The sequence below is a fragment of the Acinonyx jubatus genome, chromosome B4 (genome assembly GCF_027475565.1).
Source record: "Acinonyx jubatus isolate Ajub_Pintada_27869175 chromosome B4, VMU_Ajub_asm_v1.0, whole genome shotgun sequence".
Taxonomy (NCBI): Eukaryota; Metazoa; Chordata; class Mammalia; order Carnivora; family Felidae; genus Acinonyx; species Acinonyx jubatus.
In genome coordinates, this window is record NC_069387.1 from 110,744,433 (window position 1) to 110,766,339 (window position 21,907).

The 21,907-nt window shown below is 36.3% G+C and overlaps 1 protein-coding gene across 2 annotated transcripts; it reads right to left on the reverse strand.

The window, feature by feature from the left end:
- Positions 1 to 13,242: 13,242 nt before the first annotated feature.
- Positions 13,243 to 20,927, reverse strand: KERA (keratocan). 2 transcript variants are annotated; one of them, XM_015080839.3, is made up of 3 exons: positions 20,467 to 20,650; positions 18,307 to 19,200; positions 13,243 to 14,344 (listed from the first exon to the last, which is right to left on the reverse strand). In XM_015080839.3, the coding sequence occupies exons 2-3, from the start codon at positions 19,190 to 19,192 to the stop codon at positions 14,178 to 14,180; spliced, it is 1,053 nt and encodes a 350-aa protein (XP_014936325.1). In that variant the 5' UTR covers positions 19,193 to 19,200; positions 20,467 to 20,650; the 3' UTR covers positions 13,243 to 14,177. The 2 variants fall into 2 exon arrangements, with proteins under 2 accessions (XP_014936325.1, XP_014936324.1); XM_015080838.3 differs by lacking the exon at positions 20,467 to 20,650 and adding an exon at positions 20,681 to 20,927 and having other exon boundaries at positions 13,244 to 14,344.
- Positions 20,928 to 21,907: the final 980 nt, after the last annotated feature.

Sequence of the window (21,907 nt, forward strand, 5' to 3'; positions counted from 1 at the left end):
TATCTCCTCCTGGTAGACATTTGAATGAAGAAATTATAAATGAATGAAGCTATGACTGAATGAAAGAATACATCGTTGAATAAAGGGGAGATGGCAGAAGAAAAGAATTTCTAGGGAGAAAAGTTTTGAGCATACTAAGTTGGTGGTGCTCAAGAAGCAATCAAGTAAAGATGTTACAGAAGCTGTGAAAAGTGGATTTGGAGTATGTAAGGTAAAGGCAGGGTTTGAGATAGGGTTATAAATCATAGATGAAACTCTTATCTCATTGTGGAAAAATAAAATCAAAAGAGGAAAATCTCCCAGAAATCTCTCAAGATGTAACTTTTTGTGCACTTATCACATGACTACTAACCTTTAACAATCTAGGACTTATCAAAAAATTATGTTTTTTATCCCATAAAAAAGATTTGACTATATAAACCATAGTTAATGGAAAATGTTATAATATGTTACAGAAGGTTTATTGGCTAACCAGACGTACACTGACTCCTTATTTTCATCAGTTCACATCCTACTGTTTAAAATGGAACTTTCTCTGTGCATAAGTTCTTTATCTTCTGTTTTTATGATTAACATCTGGCATCAATAACATGGTAGTTTAGGAAACAATTTTAATCATGAGAGGTTTTTTTTTTTTGTTGAGGATTTGGTTTGTTTGGGATCCTAAGTTTATTGCTTGCACATGTGTCATTCTCTTTAAAATTCAAAATTAAACATTGACGAATTTCTTTCCAAATCTTGAAGTAACAGTCCTTGTACTAAATGGACCATCATGAAAGTTTGTGCAAGCTATGTACAATTGCTTTAACAGATAATTCGATTTCTCCTGTGGAAGGATTTTGTTGTAGCCATGTTAATTTACTCACTTTACAGATGGCTTTCTGACATTGGAAAGGCATTCTGTATTCTATTTAATGAAAAACAATAAATGTGGTATGTAAAGTTTTAAAGCCTGACCAAAAATGAGTAAAGTTATTATAAATATCATAAAAATGTATTTAATCACAGACTCTTGGGAACTGGAACTGAAAATCTGTTGGTTTCATCAATATTTCAAGCTCATCATTTCTCAAATCACAAAACTCTAAGGCCCAGTCAGAAAGACTATTCTGTTTTGTTATCAGCGAATGAAAAGGCAGGATGGGATAGAACTCAGGTTATTTTTTTTACCAAATTGTACAGTTTCTACCACCAAGACAAAGTAGTAATACTGCACAAACACATATTTTTAACACGACATTTTTCAAACTATACATGCATCTCCACAATTCTTAATGATGCAGTCATGTTCAGGTACCTATGTTACGGAGATCAAACAATGAATTGATAAGAACAGGAGTAGTTATATAAAAGCCCCAACCCTTTCACCCCTCACTTGGATCATTCCAAGAGGTCTTCTGAAAGTCTCCCAGAGCCCCCGTAGTGTTTGATCCCCACTTGCCCACCGTGGTCATTGTTCATGAACACACTCTTACTTCACTGCCCTTCCATTTTTTTCCTCGGTTGACTTCCACCTGGTATTTATACCCAAATCCTTGTCTCAGAAACTGCTTTAGGAAAAACGGAAATGAGGACAGCGGGGAACCGAGGAAGTGTTTAGCCCTTCCCGTCTCTATGGAAAATTGGGAAATAGAAAATAGGATTCGGCAGTGGCAGAACCGACTGCTATAGCAACTCTTACCAGTCTCATTTAATGGACGAGAAAATGAAAGTCTAGGTATTTTGCAGTTGCTTGAACTCCTGCAAGAACTCAGTGGTGTGACTGACAAATACAGTCTGTTATTTACGCGACACCAGCCATACAGGATGTGAAAGCATGTTCTCTGTGGCTGAATGAAGCACATACATCAGAAGTGGAAGCAGAATGAACTTCTTTTGCCTTCGTTGATTCTGCAAACTCTTTTCTCTGCTTCCCAGACTGAGAAATAACATCTTTGATTTTTCATAAACCATTAAGTTTACTCATCTGTTTACATAATTGAAACTCCTAATATTTACTGTTCAATATATATTAAATACTGTGTGTTTATAATGTTATCAATATATATCTAGCAACTTACTTTTGATGATTCAAAAGTCATTTTTTTTTCTTTAAGGGTAAAGAACTTCATGAACTTCAGCAGCTAGATTATTCTCTCTTAGATAGTGGGCTGAGTGTTTCCAGGCTGATCCTACTAGGACCTAAGGCTTGGGCAGGATTTGAACCTCTAGTTCCTGATTTAAAAAAAAAAATCTCCCATAGAAATAGCATAACAATTTTGACACATTGTCTTCTACTCAAATTAGACTGATTTGGCACTTTGCTATCCTTGGCATGCTGACTTTTCAAAAAACCTTTTAGTTATGATGCTGTGCTGCATTTCACACTTTCCTGGAAGAAGTGCGTAGTCTGATAAACGTTAAAAGAATGGTGAGTGAGGGCTAACATTCTACTTAGAAAATAATATTAGTGATGTCCGAATCTTTGTTACTTTACAAAGATACTGCTAGATATCACATTACCAGAAATTAATACCATTGCCCCTTGCAAAAAGGAAAAAAAAAAAAAGACAAGGAGCGGAGCAAGAAAAAGCAACAACCAAAAAAGAAGGGAACTACAGAGCAGTGCTTTTGTGCAAGAGTTTTATGTGCCTGGAATCACACAACTTTTGATGGATGACATTGTGTAATGTGTACCATCTGGAATTAAAATACTTATCATTTAGGAAAGAAGATAAAGAAAGAACATTTGGATGTCTTTACAATATGTTCATAGAACAAGTTATCTTTTGACTGCGACAAGAGATACATATAAAACTTTTTTTTTTTGGCCATCATTTATTTTTCCTTATGTGCATGAAATATGAGATATTAAATGTAAAACTGGTTTCCTTGTGAACTTTTCCTTTAGGTTTGCCAGTAAAGAGATGATATAATTATTTCCAGATTTGCATGAGTTTGATTCTGTGTGTGTGTGTGTGTGTGTGTGTGTGTGTGTGTGGGATGCATGTGTGTGTGTGGACATGCTAAATTAGCTATCATTTTGGAATATTTATTCTCATTTACCACTGTGCACAATTTAAATTTAGCAGAATTACAACATACTTTTGGCATGAAATCCCTGAACTAATTATGTGGATTTAATTGCAAAGCAGATTGGTATATATTTATTTCACATCTGTAAAGATCATTCAAATGGATGTCAGCTTATTTTGTTTTCTTGTGAACATGTTCAAATTCATAACTCCATTTTAGAAGGATAACTTTGAATATTAATTCATTGCCCTCAGGCTCCTTAGTCACAGCTGTTTCTTTTATAAACACAGAAGATTTGATGTGGCAATTCTCATTTTATTCTGTTGACATCTTTCCCCAAACATTTGGAATTATGACTTAGGACCAAAAGATTCTGTCAGCTAACTTAGAGATTGTTGAACTATCTTGGCCATTTAGAATTGCTGAGAATTTATACTGAGCATTCATTCTTTGTAAAGTTTATTTGCTTAGATTTTAAGAGTAGAAACTTTCATGTCGAACAAATGAAATGAACTGGCTTTAGACAACACTTCACTAATTAGTCTTGTTTCTATTACAAATAATTTAGGTTTACATTTAAAGTTTTATGTATTTTGTAGGGCTGATAACTAGGATTGAATCTAATACTGATTTGTGTGTTTTCCTTTTTCTAGGCTACCTTGCATTTAAACATTTTAAAACACCCAATTAGATCAGTCTTCTAGCTACAGTGACTAATGCAATCAGACTTTCCTCTAAGCACTAAAACACCCAGGCAAATGTAGTTGTGTGTAAAGGTGGATAGTAATGGCTAGTCTGACAAAATGCGGGAAAGACACTCACACAATCTATTATTGTGTACCTTTCCCAGTTACTAAATAAAATACTTAAAACAGTTAAGGAAAAGGAAAAGATTACATTTTCAGATGATTATTGTTACAGACAGAATTGTGTCCCCCAAACTTTATATGTTGAAGCTCAGAGTGGACTGCATTTGGAGATAAGGTCTTTAAAGAGGCAATTAAGTCAGAATAAGTTTCTTAGAGTGAGTCCTTACCCAATCTGACTTATAAGAAGAGGAATTTTGAATACACTAACACCAGGGTTTTGTGTGCACAGAGAAGAACCATGTGAAGGGAGAGAGAAAGCCGCCCTCTGCAAGCCAAAGACAGAGACCTCAGGAGAAACCAAACCTGCCAATACCTTGATCTTGGATGTCTAGCCTCTAGAACCGTGAGAAAACAAAGCTTGTTGGTCTTCTATAGACCAAAAGGAGCGATGTGATTTCACTAAAAGCATAAACAATATTCACTTCCGGGCTCTGACCTCCTATAGTAAAATGCGTACCCACCTCTCCATCTGCAGGCCAAAATGGAGCCAATGGTCATTTCGATTTAGCCACCTGAGTCAAGAGCCCCCGGAGTCCGTGTGTAATTCCCTTTCCTTCCTACTTGCAGCTTCTTTACGACACCCTACTCCATGCACCTTTACCATTCGTTCTGCACTTCTTCTTCTTCTTTCAATTTCAATAACGTACAGTGTTATGTTAGTTTCAGGTATAGGATGCAGTGATTCAACAATGCTGTAGATTACTTAGTGCGCGTTAAAATGAGTGCACTCTCCATCCCCTTTGCCTGTTTCCCCCATCCGCCCACCCACCTCCCCTCTGGTGAACTTGAGTTTGTTCTCTACAGTTAAGAGTCGGTGTTTTGGTTTGTCTCAATTTTTCTTCGTTTTGTTTCTTAAATTCTGCATACAAGTGCAATCATCCGGTATTTGTCTTTCTCTGACTTCTTGCACTTTGCACGATACTCTCTAGATCCATCCATGTTGTTGCAAGTGGCAAGGTTTCATTCTTTTTATGGCTGAATAATATTCCATTGCATTTGTACTCCACATCTTCATTATCCTTTCCCCTATTGAAGGATCCTTAGGCCACTTCCATAATTTGGCTACTGTAAATGGTGCTGTAATAAACATAGGGGTGCATATATATTTTCAAATTAGTGTTTTTATATGCTTTAGGGGAATATCCAACAGTGGAATTACTGGGTCATATGGTAATTCTATTTTTAATTTTTGAGAAACCTCCATACTGATTTCCACAGTGGCTACACCAGTTTGCATTCCCACCAATAATGCATGAGGGTTCCTTTTTCCTCCACATTCTTGACAACACTTATTGTGTCTTGTGTTTTTGATTTTAGCCATTCTGATAGGTGTGAAGTGATATCTCACTGTGGTTTTGGTTTGTAACTCCCCACTTCTTGATACTTTCCCGCACAGTTCTCCATCCTGCATCTACCATTTACCCCATCCCTGGACTCGCACACATATTTCAAGGGGAAAGTTTCAAACAACTACATGACACTGAATCTTTAATGGGGTAGCAGCGGACAGAGAAGACGCCACTGAAGCATATCTGTCTCACATTCTTCTCAAAATCTCATTGAAATCATTATGCCGGGGCACCTAGTGGCTCAGTTGGTTAAGTGACCAACTTCGGCTCAGGTCATGATCTCATGGTCTGTGAGTTTGAGCCCCGTGTCTGGCTCTGTGCTGACAGCTCAGAGCCTGGAGCCTGCTTAGGATTCTGTTTTTCTCTCTTTCTCTCTGTCTTTCCCCTGTCACACTCTGTCTCCCCCTCTCTCTCTCAAAAATACATAAACATTAAAAAAAAGGAAATTATTATGCAGAGTTCTAAAAAGGGCTAAATCCATTACAGCAAAGAAATTGAAGAGGAAGTCAACTTCTCATGGCACGTTTCACCATCTCTTTGGATGATAGCAGAAACAAGATGAACGTGTATAGACTAGTGATTCAGAAATCAAATTTGTAAGTTCAATATTTGCTAAGGGGTAGATACAGAAAAGGAGAAGCCTGTCTCTTACTGCAACTCAGAAAAAGACAAATTGTATATATACTCATTATACTCTACATTGTCTTTTTAAAAAACTTGTTTAGAGTCAGTTTATAAGCATGCACAGAAAACATAGTTATTATTTACAAGTGTACAACTTTGACATGAAAATAAAGGTGTAGCTGACAGGAGATGATGGTAAAGTAAAAGGAAGGGTTAGGATGTTAATAGTTTCATCTCACATGGAGAAAAGTTGAAATAGTCTCCTAGAGTTGTTGGCACTGGAAAATAGAAGTGTAAGTTTTGTATTCAAGTTTATTACCTAAGTTAAGAAATCTAACTAATAAGATAGCTACCAATATATAGGAAGAAGGGGGTAAGTAGATACGAGTATGCCGAATGATCATCTATAACAGGGTTAGTATAGGTTGCTTAAATTTACTAAAGCAAGAAGGATAAAATCATGTCATTAACAATACTCTGATAACTCTAAGAAAAATAAAACCAGTAAATATAAAAAGTGTTGTGTCTAAAGAATTGGACCAGAGTGGGAAGGGTGAGGCAGGAAATCATTGTTTTCATTGGAAGTTTTTCTTAGCTGTTTGACTTTTAACAAGCTTATGTATCATTTAGATAGAAATTACAAATTAAATTGCAAATATTATACAGATTGTGTAACACTGTTTTCTTGGACTTCATCAGTTTATATCACTGAAAAGACATGCAAATGTGAATGAATTAAGGTTAGACTCTTATGTTGTCATAGCAAAGAGCACAGATTTCATTGGCTTAATACCAAGAGAGAAGTTACTTTCTCTCCCTGTACCAGTCCTTGGACCAGTTAAGAGGCCATCTCTGCCCCATCGTACCCCCCCAGACAGCTACACGTATTGCTGACAGAGTGCAAACCCACTACCATCTAGAACCTGGAACACAGGGGCTTTTGTCCTTTTCACATTAGTGGGATAGAAAAATAAAGTTGGACCTCACCAGTGAAATCCTTTGGCCTGGAAGTGATACATATCGTTTCCACTCATTGCACTGGGGCCAGAAATTATCTCATGAATTCCCCGCTTTCTTTCAGGGGGATGGGGAAGTTTTATCCTTCGGGGTGCCCAAAGAGAGAGTAAAATGTTATTGGTGAATCCTGGACCTCTCCATCAAAATAAGGAAATTTGCATTCAGAGATTTTAAATAGGTTTATTATTATCACTAGTATTTCAGAGCCACTATAAGTCATTAGGATATTATGAGTAAAAAAGAATGAATTATTGGGGTGTCCAGGTGGCTCAGTTGGTTAAGCATCTTACTCTTGATTTTGGCTCAGGTCATGGTCTTGTGGTCTGTGGAATCCAGTCCTGCATCAGGCCCCATGCTGACAGTACTGAGCGGCTTGGAATTCTCTCTCTCTCTCTCTCTCTCTCTCTCTCTCTCTCTCTCTCTCTCCTCTCTCTGCTTCTCCCACATACATATGTTCTCTCTCTCTCTCTCTCGAAATAAGTTAAAAAAATCATTTTTAAAAAAGAATTAGTTATCAACTCCCTTTTCTCCCTCTAGACTTTTAAAAATTAAATAAAATAAAATGGAAAGAATACCTATATGCCAAGCCCCAAAACTCCATCATTGACATTTTACTATTTTTACTTTATCACATATTCCTTCTAGATAAATTGCTGCCTAAAACTTCTTTAACACATCTTTGTTCAAGAACCTCAAATAGTAATAATACCAACAATCATCATAAGATTTTACTTACTGAGCACCAAGTGTATCCCAGGCATCCTACATACACTATTTCCTATCCTCAGAGGACTATCATGTAAAGTACATACTATTCTCTGCCTAATATAATAAAAAAATCAAGGATCAAAGAATTTGAGTAGTTTTCTCAGTTTCCCTTAGCAGATCTAGGATTCAAATTTATGTGTATCTTTATTTTACATCCTCAGTGCTCTTACAACTATATATTACCATCCTCGATTTTATTTTTTTTTAACTTTTTAAATGTTTTTTTAAATTCATTTTTTGAGAGAGAGAGAGAGTGAGAGAGGGGCAGAGAGAGAAGAAGAGAGAATCTGAAGCAGGCTGTAGGCTCTGAGCTGTCAGCACAGAGCCCGATGCGGGACCCGAACTAACAAACTGTGACATCATGACCTGAGCTGAAGTCGGACGCTTAACTGACTGAGACACCCAGGCGACCCCCATCCTCGATTTTAATACATCAGTAACTATTAAGTCATACAAAACACTTTCTGCCCCTGTGTATATGATCTAAGTTTGCTAATCATATGTGGGAAATATTCCATCTCTCTGAAGGTGATCTTTCTACTTCTCAACCTGGATAGTGTTCCCAGTCTATACTCCCACTAACCAACAGCTTTGTCTCTATTCCCACTAACCAACAGCTTTGTTTTGTCACTTTTAACACAAGCAGGAAGCCAGCAAATGGAATATGTGGCAGGGCTCTTGCCCTGTTGGAAATCAACCCTGGCACCATAACGTACACTATGGATAGTTTTTCAGATGGGTTTTGTAAAAGCCATTCCTGCTAGTCATTTGACTGTTCTGATCTTTTTCCAGGACAATTTTAACTTGTTTTCAGAAACCTTTAAGAACTCAGACAATGAGTCTCTTTCTACACTTGAATTTTGTTTATTCAGCTGAATGTCACAAAGAAAGCGATATTTTTCCAAAGGTAGAACAACAAATTCAAACTTCAAGATAATAATTGTGTGATTTTGCAAATGATGTGCTATATTTTCCCAACAGTTTTAAATTCTATACTATGCTTATATATATCATTTTCCTTCTTTTCCTTGTACAGAAATATTCTGAGCAAGGAGTTTCAGAGATACGTCTCAGATGCATAAGGACAGAAATTTTCTACAGTTTTTGGTAAATAAAACATTTCCCTGTTTTTCTAAATCTTAAATTATCTTTAATATATGCAATACTTCAGATATTGTGAAAAATATCATTCCATAAAGCACAGTAGTTTTTAAAGTAGTATTTTAACAATTGCTATGGGTATATATGTATTATTCTAGAATAATTTTGTTAATTGTTTTTAACTATAAAAGCACATTTCATCATGAGAGGTGGTATGACATATTTTCAAGCAGGAGCTCTGAAAATAGACTACCTGGGTTCGAATCCTGGGTCTGCCATTCAACAGTGACGTGATACTAACAAGACACTTAAAGGATATGTATCGTTTAATTATTTTGCAATTTGATGTGAATTCTCTCCAGGGTGCTAAAATGAACGATAAGCCCTTGCATCTGAAATTCTTACAATGCCATAGACCCTTTTCCTCTTTGACCCTGCTGACATTCACTTCTATGTTCTGGCAATTCCTTCCCACACCCAGAGAATCTTCTCATTTCTCAGCATTAGGCTCTTTTGGAATTTTGGGCATTTTTAACCTGTAGCCCCCTAGGCTCAGATCATTCTTTTCCTTCCAGATTATGTACATTGTGACTCCTCTCAAGTTTACTTCCTTCAGTCTTCAGTCTTTTTTCCTCAACTGATCCACCCCCTCCTGATTTCATTTCTTTTGCTGTCCAATGTTAGTCTGGTTCATAGACCCTGTCCATCACTTCCACTTGACTACTTAGACTTCCATGGCTCTAAAACTTACACTAACTTGGATCAATTTTGCCACCCATTTTTCTCAGTTCCTTATTTGCAAAACCATCTGGAGAAAACATGTGCAATTGTGTGCACCAGACTCCCCACTAATAATAACATTCCAACCTACCGGTTATTGGCCACCTTCCACATGTCAGATGATAAGAACTACACATATGTTCTTTCTCTTACTCTCACAGCAACTGGGTAAGATAGTTGATATTATTCCCTATTTTGAAAGTGAGGATCCAATCCTTAGAAATGTTCAAACACTTGCCAAAGATCAAGGAATTGGCAAAGTCAATGCCACAAGTTGGATTTTAAACTTGATCTTTTCTCTCTAAAGCACGAGTCCTTAACCACTGTACCATGTAATTACCAATGTGGATTCAAATGCACTATTTTATTATATACTTTCCACTTGTCTTTTTTTTTATGTTTTGCCTTCTTTTGGACTCAGTGAATACTCTTTGTCACTCTCTGACAGGTAAATACTCCCTACCAGTCTACTGTGGTTAACTTTGAAAAAAATTCATTCTTCATGTATGACCTACAATGCTAACTTTAACCAATAAAATTTACACTCCTCCTGGCCAATGCATGGTTTCTGGAACACTTTAAATTTTAAATATCTCGATCTCTCTATCCAGCTGTCTATTTATCAGCACACACATACATCTACATTCAATCATTTTGGGAAGTGGGGATTCATCGTATTCTTTGACCCCAGCTTTATCAAAGAGGTCGCCTGGGAATTGTCTTCCACCATGCAGTTCTCTTTTGTTTTGCTTTTGGTTTTGTTTTTCTTTTTTAAAGAGAATTTAAAGAAAGCAAAAAAACCTGATCTATTACAGGGTTCTTACCACCACCAACCCATTTTTTTTTAACATTTAATTTGCAAATAGACTGCTCCCGATCCTTGGATACTTTTTTTTTCTCTTTTTTACCTGCTTATAAAAGAAGTTCATCATTTTTGCATGGTGAGGTCATAGATAAAATTGTTTTGTTCCATTCACTTTTGTTTAATTTAGGGCAATAAAATGAGAAATGGAGCATTTATGAAGATCCCATGACTTCAAAAATGGCTTCAGCTCATCTCCTAGTCTCTTCTTGGTTTTTAAAAATTTTTGGTAGTGATCACAGTGTATACATGAAGAGAGCAGCAGACCATTTGTAAATTTCTGAGACTTCATAGTAACTTTATACATATATGTTTTTAAGTATTTCTGATAGAAAGCTCCTCTTATTCCTCATAGCTTCAGTGGTAAATATTTGGAATTATGCCTTCATTCTCTCAGTCTTCGTTCATGAGCATATGAATATTTAATGCAGAATTCTAAAATTTTTGGAACGGTAAACAAAATCTAGAAAATTTCACCTAGACATTTATGCATCTGTCCAGACCCCTTGTTTTAACCTTAGTTCTCATTCGACAGCTTACATGACATCTCTTGGATGAATCAAAATAATTTCAAACAAATTGCATTTATTTATTTAATTTAACAGTTTATTTACTTTTGAGAGGGAGAGACAGAGTGCGGGGGGAGGGGGTGGGCAGAGAGAGAAAGGAAAACACAGAATCTGAAGCAGGCTCCAGGCTCTGAGCTGTCAGCACGGAGCCCGACATGGGGCTCAAACTCACTAACTGTGAAATCATGACCTGAGCCGAAGTCAGATGCTTAACTGACTGAGCTACCCAGGTGCCCCCAAACTAACTGCATTAAAATCAAACCCATGATCTTGTAAGCATGTTCCTCTTAGAAAATGCACTGCCATGTATTCAGTTTGCAAGCAGAAACCTTAGCACTTCCTCTCTCTCTCTCTTATCTATCCAATCAACCACCAAATCCTGACAGTTTTACCTCCTAATTCTCTCACATTTGTGCATGTCTGTCCTTTTCTGCCAACACCATCAGTGTCTTTATATTCTAAGCTACCTCCACTTTTCAAATTTGTGCTGTAAGACTGAAATCCTAACTGATCTACTCCTATCTCGTCTTAATCCCCTCCAAATGGTTTTACGCACTACAGAAAAAAGCTTGCGTATATATATATGTATATGTTTATGTAGATATATATTGCATACAATAATAATAAACATTTATTTAGCACTTACCATGTGTTCAGAAGAGACACTTTACATGTTCTAACTCATTTAATTCTAACTGAATAAAGGAGGTACTATTATTTGTCCCCATTTCATAAAGGAGGAGAGCCTGAGGTACAGAGAATTTAGAGTCTGACTAGGACCACTTAACAGGAAAGCTGGGGTTTGAATTCAGTAATTTTAGCTTCGATGTTAATATTCTTTACCACTACATGATACTAATCTTCAATGAACATAATTCCTTCTGACTTAAATCACTTCAGGTAACTTCTAAATTATTCCTGGAAACTACAGTGTCTATGTTCTGCCTGAAATATTCTTTTTTCCCACCAGCATTGAATACTTCTCATTCTTTCTTTATATGTTTCCTTAATCATTACTTGTTTAAAGAATCCTTACATCAAATCAGTATTAATAATTCCTTTGTACCATGTGGCTTTCTGTTAATAGCATTTATCACAGATAACATTTTATATATTTTTGTGATTTATTCACCTAATTGATGAACTATCCACTATAGTATAAACTATTACATTCCCAGTGTCTAGGATAGTCGAGTGTGTGTGTGTGTGTGTGTGTGTGTGTGTGTGTAGTACTCAATACATATTTTCTGAGATAAATAAAGAATAAAAAAGATGGGGAAGAAGGAATGAAGGAAGGAAGAAGAAAGGAGGCAGGGAGAGAGGGAGGGAGGGAGGGAGGGAAGAAGGGGGGGAAGGGAGGCAAGAAGGAAGGGAGGAAAAGGGAATTCTTAGAGTTGAAAGGTCATAGAGGAACATATTACAACCTTGCTTCCAGATCAGGAATTCCTTTTATAGCCTTTGTCTTGAACAATTACTCATTCTCAGTTTGAACAGTTCCAGTGGTGGGTAACTCCATCTCAAGAAAAGTTGCTTTTATTGTTGGATGACTCTGAACAACTGTTTGAAAATTCTTCCTTAGCTAGAGCTAAAATATAGCTCCATATACATTTCACCCATATGTTCTACTCTTCATTTTGGAGCTCCTGGAATTTTAGCCCCTTTTTCTATGGCAAGTTTTCAAATATTTAAAGTTCTTAGATTTCTTTCAATATATTCTTTTTCACCAGCCTAATGATATCTCATTACTTGTATTTTCATGACATAAATTTAATAACTTTCTTTATGTGCTTTGAAGTTTTAAAAAATTATTCCTAATGTCAATTAATTTCATTTCTCTCCTTTAGCCAGCATTTTAAAAACTCTGTTCAAAGTAAGTTAATTGGTTCTTCCCTCCCAACCCCATATAAGTTTTGTGTGTGTTATGCTCTTTTCTTGAGAATTCACCTTATAGAATGACATTTTAAGTTTCTGAGAAACCTTGAAATAGCATGTTAGATTTTCCTTAATCTGATGTTTCACAAATGTATATGATCATTTTTCTAGGGAAATACATAAAATTATATAGAATATTTCAGAATATTGTTTGGAAAATATCTAAAGTCATGTATGAATCTCTATGGAATATTTATTATTTAAAGATATGCTTTATGAAACTAGTAGTCTAATGTAAATGATACTTTATTACTTAATGATATCCTGGGTTATTCCTTTTTAACTCATGAGAAGTAGGTGTATTATGTTAAGTGATTTGAGTATAATTTTTTTCTTATGTTTTCAAGAAGAAAAGGAAAAACAAAATTAGGGGGAAATATATTTGCATATATTCATGGTAGAAAAATGGAAATTATTGTTACTTAAACACTTTTTATTAAAATATGTTCTTAATAAAACTTGTAAATAATGCCCTTGAAATAAATATTTTGGTACCATTTTGTTAGAAAGCATTCACTGTTTTTATTTAAAAAATCCAAAACCACTAGCGAATATAAGAGCTAAACAATTTGCAATTCAAGTGGATTTCAAATGTTAAAACACTAAGATTCTTTCAGAAATGTGTTATAAGAAATATAAAACTTAGTACTTGGTTTAATAGAGAGAATACACTGTACTATATCTAAGAACAGAAGCTATAAAAAATAGTAGTGAACTGAAAATTGATGTTGCTCTGTTATTTGGTATTAAATGACTACAACAAGTATTTAATACATTTTATATCCATTCTTGAGCTAAATACCAAACTTATACCTACAAATACTATGTAGCAATCTGCAATTAATTATGATGAAAAAATTTCTCATTCTTTCAGTTTTTTACAGATCTCCTTACCTCCTGTTAGATTACTGTGTTCCTACGATCAATATAGTATCTGCATACGCAATTTTGAACATGCACACAAATATGGCTTTTATATTGCATAACAGTACAATTGCATTATTTGATATGAGTAAGCTGTGAAAGAGACAAAAAAAGAACTATCTTTGAGTTGATAAGTTGACAAACTATCTTAACTCTGTGTCTGTTATATTAATTGAAGAAAAGCTAACCATGCTACATATCATTGGTGAAAGCGTCTTTGAATAGAAAACATAAGCTTCACAAACAAAAATGGTGGCAAGACAGCACCACTGGAATGTGACTTTTGTCTTAAAGTTATGCATAGTGACCAAATTTCATTTCAGAAATATTAGCCCATGAAACCAATTTTAGATTGTTAAAGATGTGTTTAAATAATGACAGCCTGAAGGAGCCTGAAGCAGGTCATTAAATCCATTGGGATTGGTGGTTTGATTTCATTTCCATCAAGACGGAGGTAGCGAAGGTGAGGCCCATAACCGAAGGAATCTTGTTCTCCAGGCAGTATGGTAGGACATATTACAGAGACGTTCACATCTGTGGAGACAAAGATGGCACGTGTGAATGAACTTGAACAGCAGTGACCGGGGTGGGAAGACCAAGAGGCCATATGCAACAATCCTGTAGAGGGCCTAGCGGCCTGATCTGTCAAAGTGCCAGATACAAACCATTTCTGTGTAGGTTGGAGGTTGTACACATCTGTTTTATAAAAGTAGCCCATAAAAATGTGCAATATATATATATATAAATATATATATATACACACATATAGTGCACATATATATATACACACACACAAAATAATTCCATATTCAGTTATACTTTGTGCAGAGCACTAGAAAGGACATACTGTTAAAATGTGATGGAAATAAAAGCATATAAGATATACCATTTGTTTTTGAAGCTTCCAGGTGAGATAAGACATGCTTAGACTACTATAAAATAAGACAGGTAGTATTTAGGGCATTCGAAGTGGAGACAAAGGTTCATAGAAAGAACACATAGGTGCACAGGTAGATGGATGGACAGATGCATGTATAGGTGGAAAAATTAGTCTATTATTAGGGAAAGTGCTCAAAAACTATCTTAAAATGCAAAATTTCCAATTAATAGTGTATGATGAGTTTTAAAAAGTACATTTAACCTAAGTTTACATATGTAATACTTATAGAAAAGAATTTTGGATCTTTATATTTGTGTATTTAATTAGAAAGGATACATTTGCCAAGAATTGAATTGCAAAGAATTCAAGCCAGCAAACATCCCATGAGCCTTTTCAGATGGTTAGGATGTGAGAAATCATGCACCTGCCTTGGACCAGAGCCCTTGGCATCAATGACCATACTGAAATTTAAGAGTATTCAGGAAAGAAGTCCTGTTAAATTAGCAAAATTCAGACAAGTGTGCGCATTAGCTGATTTCAATCATGAATCTGCATACTGTTTTTAAGTCTCATATGAAACTATTTTGAGGAAAGGGTTTTCCCTTAGAAGATGAGACCCACCTAACTTTGGCAATGGCCTTCCTTTGAGCTTATGCTGCACGTGAGATTGTTTTACTCCGATCTTAGGTCATTTTGTGAATTCAACTTGCTAAAAAATAATGATTCGTATTTGTATTTGTATAGCCATTTGTGTGTATAAAGTTAGTTTTTCACATGCATTATCACCTTAACATCACAGAGGCTTTATCAGGCAATATGATTATTCTCCCTACCTGGGCATAGCAGGAATAAGTGGTTCAGACAGTTAAGGTATTGCCCACCAGGTATTTTAGCAAGCAAATGCCAGAGCTGAGTCCTCACCTTGTCTTTTTCCTACTACATAGGGTCCCTTGCCTGTTTCTCTTTTAATGTCCTATCATTCTTATTACCCTTATGCCCCATAATCAACACAGGCCTGAATAAATGCAATGTGAGAAACAAGAGTTCTAAAGGTAGTTATATTTTCATAAATTAATTATGGTGTTTCTCAGAGAACACGAAGAAGTAACTTATTTGAAGAGTTGTTGCCAAATTTGAAGTCCTTTAAATTGTTCAGAAGAAATAAATATTTCCATCTTTCTCATAAGAAAAGGTCACTGTACCATAAATTCTAAGAACTCTTCATATAAAAGGTATGTTTCTTGGAAACCACTTTATTAACAACTAGAGTAGATTATGCAGCCAAAAGAAATAAGTACTTTAGCAGTTATTACAGCACAGTGTGATATAATGGATATAATCATGAGCCAATAATTCTAGCCAAGGAAATTCTTCTTTTGCACTTATTTTCTGGGAATATAGAAATACCATACCTGATATCTACATTAAGAAACAAATAAATCAATTTCTCTTTGTTGATGTTGTTGCTGTTAAAATTATTCTTACTTGCGTTGGTAGACATTTTTCTAAAGTCCTCTAATCTGGAAATTGAAGACAAATGAGCTGGGACTATACTGTGTAGTATATAGTATACTGACGAGTCCTGAGCTCAGGTTCTGGCTATTATATTTATTCTTTGTCCTTGAGCAAATATTCTCACTTAGTTGATCCTCACTTTCTTCTTTAGAAAGTCTTAATGCTACCACACAAGATTTTTGTGAGGATTAATTTATTATTCTCAAAGTGTGGTCCTTGGGCCAGCAGCATCAGTATTTCTTGAGAACTAAATTATTAGGCCCCATCTTAGACCTAATAAGTCAGAAAATGTGAAGGTGGGGCCATCAAGCTGTATTTTACAAGCCTCCCAGATGATCCTGATACATGCGAAGGTATGAGAACAGTTGAAGAATAAAAATATATGAGAAAACATTGTAAAACTTTTAAAAATGTCAGGGGATGGAGAACAAAATCCTACCCTTCTTGGTATAACTTTGTGTAAATATGAAAGTTCCTGGAGTGTGTGCACAACTGTGTGTTGTATTTTGCTATTTTACTCCTAAAGACCCTTGTCTTCAAATTCTCAGGGGAATCCCTAATTCACAAACAGGGATCTATGTGGAATCCCTTTAAATTCACTTCCCACATCCAATGTCCACTGGGCTTTTGTTGCCAGTTAAGGGATGCACCTGTAGAAGCACAGAACTTTCATTAGAAAAAAAATGCATATATTAGGTCAATATGGCTGTTGTGCGATCCGGTTCAGTGAAAAAGATTCAGCAATGAACCTTTTTTTATGTTGCATCTTTTGCTTTTGACTACAGGATTAAACAATGCATCGCATCGCCATGGAAAAATGTGGCAGCAGCCTTTGTTAATTCCTAGATTATATGTTCAAGTATGCTGTTAGAAAAACCCCAAAAAGAAAAAAAAGAAAGAAAAGAAGAGAAAAACTTGAATAACCGAGCAGTTCCCAGTGGAAAAATAGTCTATTCTTATAAATAGGACGTTTGTGTGATTATTTGCTTAAAGGAAACGAGTGAATAATAACCAAGTGGTACAACCTTCTGACAGTTATCTGTTCTATTTTCCTACAAACGGACTGATTCACACTTTAGGAACGTATTTTCTAAGGTTGTTCAGGAGAAGTCTCCTCACATTCTCTTCCTAATGGACTTGTGCCAGGATTGAGGATGCATGGGCAGGTGCCAGGCTGGTTCCAATGCCCATGACGTTGTACACTTCTGCACCAGGGTCAAACTGGTCTCAGTGTGATTGTGCAGATGCCAGGTTTGCATTTAGTGTCTCCAGCATCTTTCTATAACCATGTGTTTCCTGGGTGACACCTCTGCCTCCAAGACACTCTCACTCATCCCTCTCTCCCTTATCAGAAACTATTTTCAGGAAAGGAGCAATCATTCTACTTTGCCGATTGCCATGAGTCCTGAGAAGTCACCAACTTCCAGGAGCATTTGCTTCTGTTTCTACTGAACAAGGTGTTAAACGGCAGCACTAATTCCTAATGCTTGGTCCGCAGAGCAGCAGGCTCAGCCCTATTTGGGAACTTGTTAGAAATGAAATCTCACTCAAGTCTCATCCTGAATTACTCAATCAGGAACCATGGCATGGAGCCACAAACCTGTACACTCTAAAGTTCGAGAAACTCTGTCATCTAAAGCAGAGTCTTTAATTAAGGTGGTTTCAGGCACCCGTAGTTTTTAGGACCGAGGTGCCTTTCTGATACCTCCTAAATCATATTCCTCCTATTACTATTCATGAGGTCATTTGTACTTGGTACATTTTCCTAAATAAATCTACCCAGTGAGGCAGGAATATTGGACTATCCCAGGAGTAAAAGAAGATACATTCAATTTCTCCAATGGGTAATCACCCTTTGTAGAATACTAAGGTCCACTTTTCAATTTACAAATTGAAGATTAGAGCTTCCTTGTCCATTAAGATTGTGTGTGAACAGACAAAACGAAAATACTGAAGATTGAAAAAAAAATCTGAGGGCATATTAGTTGGTGGCAGATGGTGGGGGGGAAGCCCAACACAGTTACTATTCTGAAAGAAAATATAGAATAAGTTTAATGACCATGAGCATTTTAATCAAAGACATACCCTGACGATTACTTACTTTTAATTTTGTTATGGTCAAGGTGAAGGTGCTGCAGGTGAGCACTGATTCGAGGGACCTTAGTGAGTTGATTGTGAGATAGCTGAAGGTCTAGTATTGAGGATACATCAAAACCACTAGAAGGGAGACCTGCGTCTGACAATTTGTTGTGGTTTAGTCGTAGGAAGGCCACTTTAGGAATCACATTAAAATAATTTTCTGGTATTCCTTCAATAGAATTGTTGTCCAAAAACAGTTGCATTGTATTGGCTGGTAATCTCGGTGGCATATTCCTTAGAGCATTCTTGGCCATGTTTAGCTGCATTAGGTTCTTGAGTCCCTTGAAGGTGTCTCTTTGAAAGGCATTGTCTAGTAGTTTATTGTGCTGCAAGTCAAGAAGGGTCAGGTTCTCCAGATTGCTGAAGGTCCCTTGAGGGATTCTGGACACCTTGTTTCTAGCCAACTGTAATTGTTCTAAACTTCTTGGCAATGGGGAAGGTACCTCCTCTAGCTCATTATCTTCCAGAAATAAGAAAAGCAGCTTCTTTAGTTGGCTCAGGGCTCCTTTTTCAATCCCATAGTTGGTTATTTTGTTCTTGTTTAGATTTATCCATCTCAGCTGGGTGGCATTCTCGAATGGCTTCTCAGGAATGGTTTCTATCAGGTTGTTCTCAAGATAAAGATACCAGATCCTTGAAGGAATAGGAGGGATTTCTTTGAGACCTCTATTTTCACAGTATAAAGCAGTAGGGAAACTAGGGGGACAGAAACATTCCCTGGGACAGTCAAAGTCATGCATAGCCCAATCCTCTGGATCACCTACGTCATAGACCTGTCTCACACTTCGAGTCCACACAGTATCTGTTATGAATAATACCCAGATGACGAAACAGATTGTGGTTGCCATTATAGTACCTAGGATGGGGGACACAACTGTTAGATACTTGAATATTTTCAACCTGTAGAAAACTGTGTGCTCCAAAAAAAACCAGCAAATATTGCTTCTTTAGGGGAAGGGTAAACACATTTGAACAATTTATACACTAGATATCAATTAATACACATATATTGAGTAGGCACTATATGCAAAGCATTTTGCAAACACTGAAACTCAGTAACTTTTAGCTTCCCAGTTTTAACCCAATCACAATGAAAACCGAGAAATGGAAAGCAAATTTCAGGAGCTCTAAGTGCTTTTCCATTCCAAGCTATTTAATACAAGAAAGTTAACTGAAACCCGCAGTTGAATACAAGAGTACAAAAAATGATCTTTTAATAACTCAGATTGAGAGTCCGCGTTGTTTCTAAGAAGTAAGCATATGCTTTTACTCCTAAATGAGCAGAACATCTGGATGAGATTTCCCAGGCTCTTTGGCCCTTGAACCAAAGAAATAGAGAGATCAAAGAACATTTTAGCAGTTTGTTGTCAAGGAAGGTTCTAAGATATGAAGAAAAATGTGTGATTAATCTCTTGCTCTGTTGCTCAACTTCTCCGGTAAGTTGTATATTGGGGTCGGGGGTAAGACTTCTAATATTAGAAGTACGAACTCAAGTTGTTCAGCCAGGGAGTTTGGATTATAAACTCTGTATCACAATGAGGCATATATTCAACTATGGCATTACTGTGGTTGATAAGAAAAAACAGACACTATGTCTCGGTTCAGATAGAGCCCATATTTTCAGGATGGTTGCTATCAAAGAAAAGGTTAACACTAATTGGTATATGACCATCCAAAAGATATAAACCCTCCCCATTGGATATCAATAAGGTTGTGGGTACAACAAACTGTTCTAACAGGAAAAGTAGTATATATTTATATATATCTATCAGTAGCATTCTGACCAATGTACATTTAATTCAATCGCTTGGTAATAAGAATAGCATACATTTTGCTAATTCCTTAGGAAAAAATAAAATAAGCATCACTTATGAAATGCTGATCTTTCAATTGTGCCACTAAATTGAGGAAAGTAGCAAGTGCAGAGCTGGTTCCACAAGCTGTCACATTTTTTTACGATTGCAGAATTCTGCTCTAGTCATCTTCCAGTAGAGACACATTAAAACATTCTTTTCTTCAGAATAGGGATTTTCTTTAGTTATTAAGCCATAACCCTGCCTCTGATGAACCAGAACTTTGAATTCGTAGCTTTAAGTTTTTAAAAAGTGCAAAAATAGTTTACCTTGCTGTCCAGGAATATACCGTGGAGTCCTGTGTCTGGGTCTGAAGTTTGCTAAAACTTAATTAAGGGGGGAGAAAAATCTATGACTAAAACAATTTATTTTTAGTGTATGCTATCAAGCCTCCTATGAGAAAAAATAAAAGCTACTCTGACCAGTCACTGTGAACACCTTTTGATCTATTGTTTTACTTTGACAGGGCTTCAGATTGCTTACCTCAGCCTTCTTGGATCTTCTTCTTCCCTTTCTATTGGCCACCGCTCATTCACAGTAATGGATTTACCCAGGCTCCACTCTCGTGTTTTTATGAATCCTCCCTCAAATATATGCACCAGTGGCTCCAAAGTTAACCCCTCCAACAACAACAGCACCTCAGTACCTAGGCAGCTCAGCGCAGGAAATTCAGGCTTTAATCTCAGGAGCCTATAACAAAAATTCAGGGCAACTGTCACTCTGAACTCACCGTACCAGAGATGTTACAATGTGCTGGTCTCTAGACCTGTTTAGCTAGCAGGCGAGTGAAGGCAGTTTTGATTCCAAACATAACCAAAAGAGATTCTAAAGCAGCTCTTCTCTAGAAAATCTTTCAAAAAAAACCAAAAAACAAAACGAATACGAAGAAATAAATGCTGATGTCCTCTGTTTCTATGGAAATATTTTATGCATTTCTCATATGAAACAGATGTTGGAATTCTAGTTAGATATATTGCGTTTGAGGGTAAGATAGGAAAATATATTTGAAAAATGTAAAAATGAAATCTGAGAAGCTCTACCTATGTTGGCACTGCACGTGGTGTTATGCTCTGTTTTATAGAAATAATTTCTGTGTCTCTGTTTCCCATTGGGAGCTTTATTCCAAGTAATTATTAAAATGAGATTTTTTTTCTCATTACAACAGATGTTTTGTATTTAGTCCATTACAAGACATTCTGTTGCGCTGCTTTTTCCCCCTTTAACGCATAGATCTAAGATAATGTCTTGTAGCTCTTATATTTGAGACAAAGGATTGTTGTGCCATTGGAAGAAAGGCACAAATAAAAATAATTTTCAGACACTATTCTGGTGATGGATTGTAAACACGCTGTTTTTTCAAAATTTATCTTATTCTGGGGTCAGGAAGTTTAATTCATGTGATTCGGTCAGCACTGATAGAGCACAGTGAAGAGGAGAGGGTCCTGGACCCAAAAGACCTTTCCTGAACCTCCCGCCTTCTCCCTCCTCACCATCGGCAGGTCAGTTAGAGGTCTGCCATCTCTCCGCAGTACTAGACCACCTCTCAGTGTTGGCCCTACTTTTCATAAATGCTTATGGAAATGTGAACCTTTCTTTAGTATTAGCCCTATACTCTCAACCGGGAAATTCATTTAAGCTTATGGGCTTTTATAGACTAATATCTGATTCAGACATGATCTCTTGTAGCTTTCCAGGTACACTCATCCTTCA

Coding starts and splice junctions, on each gene's coding strand:
- KERA (XM_015080839.3), bottom strand. CDS start 19,192: ATGGCAACCACAATCTGTTTCGTCATCTGGGTATTATTCATAACAGAT. Junction 14,345..18,306: donor TGACCATAACAAAATTAAAA/GTAAGTAATCGT, acceptor TTGTCTCCACAG/ATGTGAACGTCTCTGTAATA.